General features: G+C 36.9%; 1 protein-coding gene across 12 annotated transcripts in view; it reads right to left on the bottom strand.

Moving 5' to 3' along the window:
• Nucleotides 1-13,003, bottom strand: part of NAA16 (N-alpha-acetyltransferase 16, NatA auxiliary subunit) — a 64,097-nt gene that overhangs the window by 23,870 nt on the left and 27,224 nt on the right. For 10 of the 12 annotated variants that reach the window (XR_006060906.2, XM_015098043.3, XM_027973514.2 and 7 more), the window contains one exon: nt 11,074-11,180. The exons of the other annotated variants lie outside the window; for them this stretch is intronic. Coding sequence is in view for 9 of the 10 variants with exons in the window: in XM_015098043.3 (XP_014953529.3) it covers nt 11,074-11,180 (107 nt within the window). In the remaining variant the exon portion in view is untranslated. The remainder of the gene's footprint in view (nt 1-11,073; nt 11,181-13,003) is intronic. 12 annotated transcript variants of the gene reach the window in all.

Raw genomic sequence — 13,003 nt, 5'->3', positions numbered from 1 at the left:
GCAATCCTCTGACCATTAATATCATAAATGTTAACATTAGCATGACCTGGTAATCTGTAGGCATGCAAATTTCTGAGCAAACCCCACATTTATAGAATCAGAAACTGAGTCCAGCAACATTTTCAGGAAACCCTCTATAAATAATTCTAATATACCCTAGGGTTTGAGAACTGATTTTTTAAAAATGCTGTAATAAGACTATTACTATAAAGCAAAATAAAGTAATAGGGATTTTTAAGCCACCAAGACTAATTTCATTCAGAGTATATGTAACTTAAAAAAACCCTTCAGGTTCAACTTATGGAAATTCAGCACTCAACTTATGGAAGCAAAAAGTTTTTCATGAACTTACACTACCACCTACTGGCAGTTACTAAAACTGCAGCTAGAGTAGATTTTTAAGTAAGGGTGTATGTACCTTTTTGCATCTCTAGGGTGGAAAACTTAAAAATTAGTTTTAATAATTTTTAAAAGTACAACAAAATACTGAAGTTACACAGAATAATATTACACTCTTAATAAAGGGGTGCAAATACTACTGAATAAAATAGAATCTCTAGCTTCAGAACTGAAAAACAAGACTTAATTGAGGGAATAAATCAAGGTAATGGAAAGCTCGTATGAAATGCTCTAAATTAAAAACTACAAAGATCACTGTCGTTCCTGGCTTACCTGGCATATATATTGAATCTAAAAAATGTGTATTATAGTCACTCACTAAGTAATTAACTAAAAAATTCAATTTTCCAAATTTATCTATGAAAGTTAGTCTAAGGAGTTTTACTGAGGTATAAAGGATCCATTTAACTTCAAGTTTACTTACCATTTACACTGCAATTATACTGTAAAATTACATATTCAATTATATAATTGTATACCATATAACTATAGTCTCTTGTACAATATAACTGTATATTCAACTTCTTTCTTCTAAAACTTAATAAGTAATGGCTAGCCTTGAAAATAGTATTTCCACTGGAATTTAAAATCAAGAAGTCCAATTTACTCACATTAGGTTATCTAATATCACAATAAAACTTCAAGCCTTAAAATAGTTTAAAATCATACAAAATTTCTATGAACTGAAAATATTTCAAAGTTCAACCACCTTCTCCTGATTTAAATACTTTCTTCTAAGAGTTATATTTGACCAGAATTGAAAGAGCTTTGCTTTTGCTAACCAAATCTAACATGGGCAAATGTGACGATTGTAGATAATTTCCTTAAATTACTGATTGCCCTTAACCAGCTTTTATTATATATGAGTTAAAAGAATTCTTTATTAACCTTAAAGCAAAGTCCTACAAAACATATATGACACACAATTTTTCACAATATAAATACAGATCAAGTTTAAAATGTTACTGTAAAACATGAAAGCCACTGAACTGTCTTTTCAAATTTTTTTAATCCAAATGAGAAAACCAAGCACAACAGTTTATCAACAAGGACCAAAACTGGATTAATTTCTAATAAATATACAATGAACATAAGGGACAATTTTGGTCCCCAAGCAGCTAGCTAAACTGTCCAAGAACTGTGACACTCAAATGAAACTAACCTCTTGCAGAGACGACCTGTGAGGGGATGAGGCTGGTGAGAGGGCTGAAACCTTCTCTGAACCAAGAACTTGACAAACTTTATCATTTAATTAAAACACACAGCAACTCTTTCAGTATTAACTACTCCAAGTTTATAATCCAGAAACAGATTCAGGTAGCTGCTCATGCAAATATGTGATGGAGTCAGGATTCCAAACCAGGCTGGATTCCATAGCAATGCTCTTTTCCCTATACCAATATTTCCCAAAGGATGACCACGCAGCTAATTCACCAACTGAAACTTTCAAAGTAGATTTTAATATTAGATTTTTATTTTATGAGTACAAAAACTGTATTAACCCAAATCTGGCTTTTATGAAAGACAAAAAAATAATCAAATTTGGGGAAAAATAATTAACACTGTAACAACTGTTACATAGATTCGGCAAAAACTGTGAAAAGGATTAATAAATAAGTTGACATGACACTATACTAAGACACTTTCCTAGGTAGGAAAAGTATTTGCTTTTATTTTCCTCTCCCAAAATTTAACTGTTTTTAAGCAAGAAATGAATTCATGAATTCATTACAATTAACGGTTGATCAGCATATCTGAAAAATACTAACTCTTGACACTGTTACCACTGCAAATAATGCCTTTTGGAATTTTTAACGACAGAATTTTTTTTCCTTTAGTGAGAAATCCAGGATTCTAAGAAATATTCTTTTTTTTTTTTTCCCTTTTTTCAGAGAGACTGTATTTGCAACCATAAATGCAAAAGGGGGAAAGGGCTATTTTAGTGTTGTGAGCTGGCTGTTGCCACAGAAAGAACCAGTGACCGTGAGATCTGCAGAGTTAGACAAAAGGGCTTTTGTAAGTGGAGTGGACAGAGCGAGGAAGAGCCTGGTGTGGGGAATCAGGATAAGAGGACAGCAAACAGGACAGTGTCTTATTCTGACACCAGCCTCTTCTCCAGTAGAGACCCAGGAATAGGGGCTGTCTGCTGCCTCAGGCTGAGAGCAGGCTCAAGCTCAGGGACCTCCTCCTGACCAGGAGCCTTTACAGTCACCCCCTATGCCACAGCAACTCCCCTCTTTCTGTTTTTCTTCTCTTCTTCCTCCTCAGTCTGCAGAATCTAAGAAATATTCTTAATGTAGTTCTTCTATTATTTGGAGCATCTAAGAAAGAATCCTTTATACTGCCCTTAAATGCAAATCAAACTGTTGCTTTCCTTGGTAATTACTCCCATAGATAGCTTTCTGAAATACCTAGTTTTCCAGAAGTATATAGGAAATGAAGCATTTTTTAGAATCATTCTGCTTGACCATTAACTGTGTTGTCATTTTTATAATGGTGACAGAACTAATTATTTTTACAATGCTGCTCAGCATCATTTCCCCCCCAACTTACCTTCACAATTAAAGTTAGCTAGTAAATAGATACAAAATTCAATTTTACACCCACCTGAGTTAATTCAAAAGAAACAAAGATACCTTAAAGACAATATATTCCAGGATGAACATCTAATTTACCCCCACCTCCAGCAACAAATTATAGGTGTTTCCCAGTAACCAGAGCCAAACAAATCAGTACTTTCCATAGACATATGTCAACAACGTTCATGACGATTCTCTTTCTTCACTGAACAGGCCACGTGTTCTGTGACTTTGGGCCACTGTCATCGGTTTCTAAAGGTCACAAATACCTCAACAGGTCCTTCAACTGAATGAGGATCTTGACATATTTTCACCGTTATGGGCAGATTTAACACAAGAAAGAAAGGCTGTCTTGGAAGCAGCCTACCTTCCCTTCCTGTGTATGGACAGCCATACATTTTCTGTTGAGACAGCTACGCTTCAGCAGTCTGTCTCACCAAGCACTCAGATTCCATGTTCACTCGTGTTCAGCGCAACTATGCACCAATGTCCAGCTTCAATGGAATCCAATGTACCTGTAACAACCCACGCAAACCATGATTCACTGCGTTCACTCAAGAGTCTGACACGGTGAACAGCTGCAGAAGGAAACTGCCAAGTACTTTCCACTATAGGTGAAAACGGAAGTCCAGAATTAATTTCCACCTCTTACCAGGGTCATTTTGGTTTCTTTTAAAACCCCCCCAAATATTTTTGAAGTATATGCTGTAACCCTGAATTTATCCTTCAACTAGAAAAAAGTAAATTTTTTAAAAAAGCAATTGCAAAAAGACGAGCAAATTAAACATAAAACCAGCAGAAGTAAGGATATAATAAAGATAAGATTTGAATACTAGTGAAATAGAAAACAGAGGTGGGGGGGGGGGCGGGCAGCGAATCGAAAACCTGGCCTTCAGAAAAGACTGACAAAACTGGCCAGCCTTTAGTTACACTGACCAAGAAAACAAGACTCAAGTTATTAAAACTAGAAATCAAAGAAAAGACACTACTTATTACTGACTTCACAGAAGTAAATTATTATAAAGAAATATGATGAATAATTATATGCCAATATTGGATCATTTAAGTGGACAAACTTCTAGAAAAACTAATCTCAGAAGCCAAAGAAAAAATAGAAATGAATCAATAATAAACAAACAGTTGAAACAAGTAATCAAAAACAACCCACACAGAAAAGTGCAGCCCCAGACAGCTTCACTGGTAAATTTTACCAAAAATTTAACACCAATACCAATCTTCACAAATTTCTCAAAGAAAGAAAAAAGGAGAGAAAATTTCCCAACTTACTATAAAGTCATTATTACCCTGATATATCAAAGCCAGACAAAGACATTACAAGAAAACTACACAGTATTTGTTAGAAATTCTGACACAAAAACCCTCTATAAAACTCTAGCAAATTGAACCTGAAGTGAAGTCACTCAGTCGTTTCCAACTCTTTGTAACCCCATGGACTGTAGCCCCCCAGACTCCTCTGTCCATGGGATTTTCCAGGCAAGAATACTAGAGTGGGTCGCCACTTCCTTCTCCAGGGATCTTCCTGACCCAGGAATCAAACTCGGTCCTCCTACATTGCAGGCAGACTCTTTTCCATCTGAGCCACCAGGGAATCCCAAATGCAGGAGACCCCGGTTTGATTCCTGGGTCTGAACAATCCGTGGAGAAGGGATAGGCTACCCACTCCAGTATTCCTGGGCTCCCCTTGCGGCTCAGCTGGTAAAGAATCCGCCTGCAATGCGGGAGACCAGAGTTCGATACCTGGGTTGGGAAGATCCCCTGGAGAAGGGAAAGGGTACCCACTCCAGTATTCCAGCCCGGAGAATTCCACAGATTCCATAGAGTCACAAAGAGTTGGACACGACTGAGCAACTTTCACTTTCAAATTGAACCTAGCAACACATAAAAAGAATTACATATCATGACCAAGTGGGTTTTATCCCACTAATGCAAAGTTGTTTAACACCTGAAAATCAATTACTGTATGACATAATTATCAATAGAATAAAAATTAAACACATGATCATCTCAATAAACAGAGAAAAAGAATTTGATAAAATTCAACACCCTTTCAAAAATGTTCAACAAACCCAAAGTAGGATGGAACTTCCTCAACATCATAAACAGCATATAAAAACATATCTATAGTTTAAACAATATTTAATGGGAGAAAAACTAGACGCATTTCTGTTGAGACCGAGAACAAGACAAAACTGTCAATTCTTATCATTTCTATTCAACATATATTGGGGGTTCTAGACAGGACAAGTAGTCCAAAAAATAAATAAAAGGGATACTAATTGTAAACGAAGAAATAAAACTTTCTATTTGCACATGACAGGAATTCATTATACCAACTGTAACAACTAGTAAACAGATTTATCAAGGCTGCAGAATATAACAATATAAAAAAATCTACTTACTAGCAAGGAAAAAAAAAAACCTGAAAAATTAAATTAAGACAATAATCTCAATCCAAAGAACACAAGAACACTAATCCAAAGAGACAGATGCACCTCTGTGTTCACTGCAGGATTATTTACAATAACCAAAATATGCAAACACCTTAGATGTCCACCAACGGATAAATGGATAAAGATGTGGTGTAATACATGGACTATTACTCTCCTCAGCCAGAAAAAAGAATGACATCTTACCATCTGCCACAACATGGATGGACCGCAACAGTGTTATGCCAAGTGAAATAAGTCAGAGAGAGACGAATGTCACATGATTTCACTGACACACAGACTCTTAAAAAAAAAAAAGAACAAAATAAAGCAAAAACTGACAGATACAGATAACAGACTAGTGAAGGAAAGGGAGTTGGGAGTGAGTGTGAAATGGGTGAAGGGGCTCAGCTGTGTGGTGACGGATGGTAACTAGGCTTGTAGCAGTGAACAAATTACAGTGTACACAGATGTCAAATCACAACTGGCTCCACGTAAGTTTCAACATGCGCACCTGAAACTTATGAAGAGAAAACTCTATCTAGCATAGCACAAAAAAGTAAAGTACTCAGGAATGAATTTAACGAAAGGTGTATGAGAGGAATACTGAAAACTACAAGAGACTGTCCAAAGTAAGTAAGGACGATCTAAATAAATGGAAAGACTACCAATGTTCATAGACTGAAAACACTGGTGTCAAGATGAAAATGGCAATTCCCATAATGGAAATTCCCAAAGTGATCTACAGATTCAAAGCAATCCCTATAAAATCCCAGCTGGCCTCTTTGTAGAAGTTGAAAAACTGATCCTAAAATTCAACTGAAAATAAATCCTTAATGGCCAAAAGAAGATTTAAAAAAAAGAACAAATGAGGAATATTCACACTTCCTAATTTAAAAAACTACCCGAAAGCTATAGTAAACAAGACAGTGTGATGCAGCCTAAGGGTGGACACACAGAGAGCCCAGAAACAAGCCCTCACATCCATGGTCTCTCTATTTTCAACAAGGCTACCTAGCCTTTCGAGGGGGGAAAAAAAAAAGTAAATGGTGGTAGGAAACTGGAGAGACAAAGCAAAAGAATGAGGCTGGACTCGCAGCTCACATCAGATACAAAAATGAACACAGAATGAGTCAGACTTTAACATAAGAACCAAAGGTACAAACTCCGGAGTAAACATGTATAGAGCTTCACGATCCCAAATTTGGACATGGTTTCTTAATATACAACACAAAAGCACAGGCAACACAAGGGAAAAAAGAGAAAACGGGGTTTATCAAGACACTTTCAAGAAAGGAAAAAGACAATCCACAGAAGAGTAGAAAATATTTTCAAATGTTTATATTTATTATTTCAAATATCATATGTCAGATAAGAAACCTGTTTCTAGGATATATTTAAAAACTTGAAATTAATAATAAAAAAATAACCCAATTAACAACTGGGCAAAGAACCTGAATTGACATTTCTCCAAGGAAGATATACAAATGGCCAACAAGCACTTGAAAAAATACTTAAAATCATCAGTCATCAGGGAAATGCAAACCAAAATCACGAGGAGATACCACTTCACACCCACTAGGATGTAGGTTACAATCAAATATCATACAACAACAAGTGGATTGTTGGTGAGGATGTGTAGAAATCAGAATCCTAATAAACTGCTTGTGAGAATGTAAAATGGTAGCGGCATATTGGCAAAGAGCCTGACAGCTTTTAAAAAGTTTAAATATGGAGTTAGCATTTGACCTAGCAATTCCACTCCTGGAGTATACACACCCAAGAGAAATGAAAATGTGTACATGCAAAAAACTTTACTCATAGCAATACAGGTACTAACCAAAAGATACAAACAACCAAAATGTCCATCAACTGACACATAAAATGCTCTACAGCCATACAATGACATTATTTAGACATAAGAGACGTGCTCGTGTTACCACATGGATGAACATATTTATGCCAAGTATAAGGCATTAGAGAGAGAAAAAACCACCAATGGTTTGATTCTGTTTGTATGAAATACTCAGAACAGGCAAATCCATGAACAGAAAGTAAACTAGTGGTTGCCTGACTGGGAGAGTGGGAGTGGGCAAATATGAACGGGAGGTTTCTAAAATTATCATGTTGATGGTTAGAAAACTCTGAATATACTAAAAATCAGTGAGTCTGTAAGCTTCAAACACGTCAATTTTATGGTATGAGAACTGTATCTCAATACAGCTATTAACAGGGGGGTAAGCTACTGACATCCGAGAGGCAGAGGCCAAGGACACTGTTGCTGCAGCTGCTAAGTCGCTTCAGTCGTGTCCGACTCTGTGTGACCCCATAGACGGCAGCCCAACAGGCTCCACCGTCCCTGGGATTCTCCCGGCAAGAACACGAGTGGGTTGCCATTTCCTTCTCCACTGCAGGAAAGTGAAAAGTGAAAGTGAAGTCGCTCAGTCGTGCCCGACTCTTAGCGACCTCATGGGCTACAGCCTACCAGGTTCCTCTGTCCATGAGATTTGCCAGGCAAGAGTACTGGAGTGGGGTGCCATTGCCTTCTTGAGGACACCGCTAAATACCCTATAATACACAGGACAGCCCCTAATAACAAAGGGTTATCTAGCCCAGTTGCTGATAATGCAGTTCTTTCTCATAAGGGGCTGTCCTCTGAACTGCAGAAGCATCAAGCAGCACACCGCCACCACAGTGACAACCAAGTCTCCAGACACCGCAAAACGCCCCCTGGTGGCCTAATTCCCTCCCCTGTCCCACCTTGTGAAGTGGTGCTCGGGACGAAGAGGACTTTCCAAACTGTTTTTAAAACAACAGATGAAATTCTACAATAGAAATATAGATCAACAAATCTGGTTACATTTTAGCTTCTTTATATTTAAAAGAAAAAAATCTCCTGAGAAAAGCAAACACAAGAAAATATTTAACTCTGCCTAATGCTGGTGAGGAAATAGTGAACCTTTCACACATCTTTGCTACTGGCAATACAAACTAATGTTTACAGCCTTATAGAAATCAATATATCAGTGTTTACCAAGAATAACAGAATGTTCATACCTTTTACCCATTAACTTATTCTGAGAATTTATGGGGGGAAAAATCCTAAGTAAAAACTATGTGTATAAGGACATTTTTTTAAACAGCAAAGTTCAATAACTAGAGGTATGATTTTGATAAAAGACTATGCTGTTATGAAAAAGAAGGTATCAAAGACTACACAATAAAACATGAAGTGCCTGTGAAACTGCTAGGTGGAAAACAAAATTTTTATGGTCAAAATTACTAGAGCTACATATATACATCACAAATAAATTCACGGGAAAAAATTTGGAAAAGAATTACATGAAAATTGCTCTTAAATTGTGCATTCACAGTTTAAAATGCTGGAGACATTTTAAAAACACTTTTCTACAACTGTATTATATCCTAAGCTAACTTCAAAGGCTAATCTTTTATTTCCACGGTACCTGTTGTGGATTTTTTTTTTTTTTTAGTCTTGGAATTTTACAAATTAAAACAACTGTAATTATTCATCATCCTTAACCTCTTTGAAATCCTTCAAGAGTTAAAAGTGCATCCCTGGAGGGGCTTCCCTGGTGGCTCAGAGGTAAAGAATCCACCTGCCAATGCAGGGGACACAGATCTGATCCCTGATCTGGGAAGATCCCACATGCCTGGGAGCAACTAAGCCCAGAGCCAAGACTACTGAGCCTGTGCCTGGGAGCCACAACCATCAAGCCCGAGCACCCCAGGGCCTGTGCTCCGCAATGAAGGAAGCCACAACAACGAAGAGTCCCAGCGCTGCAAGGGAAGAGCAGCCCCCGACCCCCTACGATGAGAGAAAAGCCCATGCGGCAGGGAAGACTCGGCACAGTCAAAAATAAGTAACTTTTTAAAAAGTTCATTAAATAAAAAAAATGCAGCCCTTGCTAAAAATCAGGACTCACTGCTGATTAGAAATATGCAAATTTTAAAAATGCCCTTTTGAGTAATCACAAATATATGCAGCCAAAATGAGTTGAGAAGGATTTCCCATACTTGTACACTTTTTAAAAAATATACTAAGTTCTGACAACTTACACTCAAATTTCTGCATAGTAATTCAAACATCAAAAACGTATGATAAACATTCCTGCTGTGTGCTCAAAAATTAACACCAAAGATATGTTACAGGTTCCTATTATAGGCCAACGCATCCTCAATGCCTTCTTTCAAAGTGCAGTTTCTAAGATTTATGAAATATCAGCAAATGCTTAACACCTTTATGATGGTAATTCTGGATCAGTACTGAAGGGATTTTTAAGTCTATGCCTCTTATGAAAACTGAGAAAGCCAGGGAAGGCTCACTGGCAGCTTTAAGAGGAACAGATTCTGAAAGGACTGAGGTACTCAGTACTTGCTGGAAGATGGTTATATACGTGCTCTTTATTATCAACACTGCCGACACTTCATCTCCTTTCTTCGTCAACCTTGCCAAAGTGAGTAAAAGAAGCACTTCGGCAAATGCTAATTTAAATAACCTACAGAAACCACTGTTAGGCTCTGCTCCATGTTTTCATACAAATCAATCACTCAAAAAAATAAGATAGCAGGAGAAACATCGACAGCAGTGCCATGGCAATCAAATAAAGTACACCACAGACAGTAAAAGAACTACACGGCTTTCTGGTGGTGTTTTTAATGCAAAGGACGCTTCCTTACTGATCAGGCACTACAGCTATCTTTCTAGAAGTGGGGCTGTGGCCAGCTGACAAGGAGCCTGGGTGCACAGCGGCAGGAAGAGGGAGCGGAAGTCCTGCGAGCCAGCCTCAGCCACTCCCCTCTAGGTATTACGAGTCGGCTCTTTTAGTTTATGAACCTGCTGCCAAAGGAAGAAAGGGTCAATTGGTACACCTACAAAGCACTGACCTTTTTGAATAACTTACTATTCATAATTATGCTAATTTACAAATAATTACGGGTCAAAGCTAAATAAAGTGATGAAGTTCAACTAAAAATATTTTAGCGCTTCTAATAAAGTCTCTTCCTTATCCATTCACTTTTCAAAAACTGTTTACACAAGATTTTTAGATCTTAATAACAAGCAACACTTGGAAATAGAAGTATAACTTGTTTTCTATTAACTTTTAATTTTCTAATTATCTTCCTAATATAAAACCACATCTATTTCCTAAAAAGCAGAAGGATGACTCTTCATGGGAAAACCAGCTAAACCCATCTTTTATTAAAATGTAGCCTGTGAGTTAAAATAGTGCCTACATTTTATTGTTCCACTAACAATTACCCATGCTCTAACTTTAAAAGCAAGCATAATGCATTTAAAAATCCACAACCACACTATAAAGTAATAGATAACTAACTGTGAAATAGTTAAATATAGACCTCTGGTGACAATATGTCAAATTTATTAGTAAAATTCCACTAGAAAAGTATACCCATTAAAAACAATAACCTTTTAGTGTTCTTATATGCCCCTTAGTAAATTTCAGACGTTTTCTTTGACACTACTTATAGCACATACATATAATTTCAGTTCATCTATTACTAAGCTAAGGTGCACACCATTACTTGAATAGAGAAAATGTCTTTCCACAATAATAAAGTGAGTAAAAAGACTACAGCAAAACTGAATAAAAACCAAATTTTACCTTTTCTGTATTGTAATACAGAGATTTCAAAGTAGTAAACAAGGGCGGGCAGCCTTTACTGAAGTTAACCCTCAGGAACTTATCCATTAGTTCTCTAAATTTCTCACCTAGGAATAAAAGTGTACTTTGTTAAACTTCAATTGATGGAAACAGCTCTCAAAGTTATTTTATAAATAAAAATAAAACTACTTCAGCAACAACGATTCCCCTATTACGTTTAAACCCCAAAAGTTAGCATTACTTGTTTGTTACTGCCAAAGAGTGTAACACCAAATATCTCAGTCGGCACGTTTATTTCCCCTAGATATAGGTTCAAAATATCTTCAAGTAACGCTTCAAAAGACCAGCAAGCAAAATGACTAGGCAGCTTTGAGGAAGAGTAACCTACAATCCCGTCTGCCTTTCCTAATCTCACTGACCAGCACAGGCTCAACCCTGCTATCTGGCATCTCAGAAGGCACTCTGCAAACTTTAGAAAAGGGTTCTACTGTGATCAGCACCGTATGCAAGTGGCAGTCAAAATACCTTCTTAAACGCTGACATATTTACAAATGTCTTGCAGATCAACTAGTGATCTGCTCCATCATTCGTCCCACAATCATCTATCAAGCACCTACTAGGTGCCAGGCACTGTTTCAAGTATCCAAGATATAGCTGCGATTAAAACAAAAAAATTTTTTTTAATTCTGCCCTCATAGAACTTATTAACATTCTAGTGGGCGAGATGGACAATAAGTAAAATAACAAACATAAGATATCGGCAAACTGGGGCATGCTAACATTAGAATTAAATAAATACCCCATTTGTAACATTAAGGAAATACATCTCGTACTATTGCTAAACCCTTATCAAAAAGTTTCAGTATCACTTTTTAAAAGCAGAAAAAACTGAAAAACAAAATTAATTTTAAATATGAAGGCTCTAACTTTTTGACAGGCAGGGTTAACAATGTAAGAGCATGGATCTGGCCATGCAAAAGAAAAAAAAAATATAGGTCATGAATGGTTTAAGCTAATGTAAGACTACTGAAATGAACTTTCCTAATGTTTCTTTATGAAATCATGACATTCTACCAAAACACTCAACAACCCAAGTGGTTTTTATCTGCTGTGACTGACACTGTTGAACAAAACGTGCATACTCAACATATTACAGATGTCTTAAAAATTAGGAGAAATTCAAATTTTATTGGATTAAAAATTTATCTAACATAAAAACAGGTTCAAGATTTGTTACTTATCAAGGCTGTTGTCAGATGATCTCTATCTTTGTAACAAAGGAAATGCTGGAAAGATTTTACCTCTGAAACTATTTTTGATTTTCAAGGAAGTAATGATATGTATTTAACCCAGAGTAAAATTTTCTGCAATCTTCATGACTCTGTTCAGTCTTGATAACCTTGAAATGCTGGGCTGGATGAAGCAAAAGCTGGAATCAAGACTGCCAGGAGAAATATCAATAACCTCAGATATGCAGATGACACCACCCTTATGGCAGAAAGTGAAGAAGAACTAAAGAGCCTCTTGATGAAAGTGAAAGAGGAGAGTGAAAAAGCTGGCTTAAAGCTCAACATTCAGAATGAATATCATGGCATCCGGTCTCATCACTTGATGGCAAATAGGTGGGGAAACAGTGACAGCCTTAATTTTTTTGGCTCCAAAATCACTGCAGATGGTGACTGCAGCCATGACGCTTGCTCCTTGGAAGAAAAGCTATGATCAACCTAGACACCACATTAAAAAGCAGAGACATTGCTTTGCCAACAAAAACTATGGTTTTTCCAGTAGTTATGTATGGATGTGAGAGCTGGACTATAAAGAAATCTGAGCACTGAAGAATTGGTGCTTTCAAACTGTGGTGCTGGAGAAGACTTGTAGTCATATATGGATGTGAGAGCTGGACTATAAAGAAATCTGAACACTGAAGAAT

Source organism: Ovis aries, chromosome 10 (assembly GCF_016772045.2).
Source record: "Ovis aries strain OAR_USU_Benz2616 breed Rambouillet chromosome 10, ARS-UI_Ramb_v3.0, whole genome shotgun sequence".
Classification (NCBI taxonomy): Eukaryota; Metazoa; Chordata; class Mammalia; order Artiodactyla; family Bovidae; genus Ovis; species Ovis aries.
The sequence above is the reverse complement of the archived record's forward strand: the minus strand, read 5'-3'. Positions and strand labels throughout refer to the sequence as shown.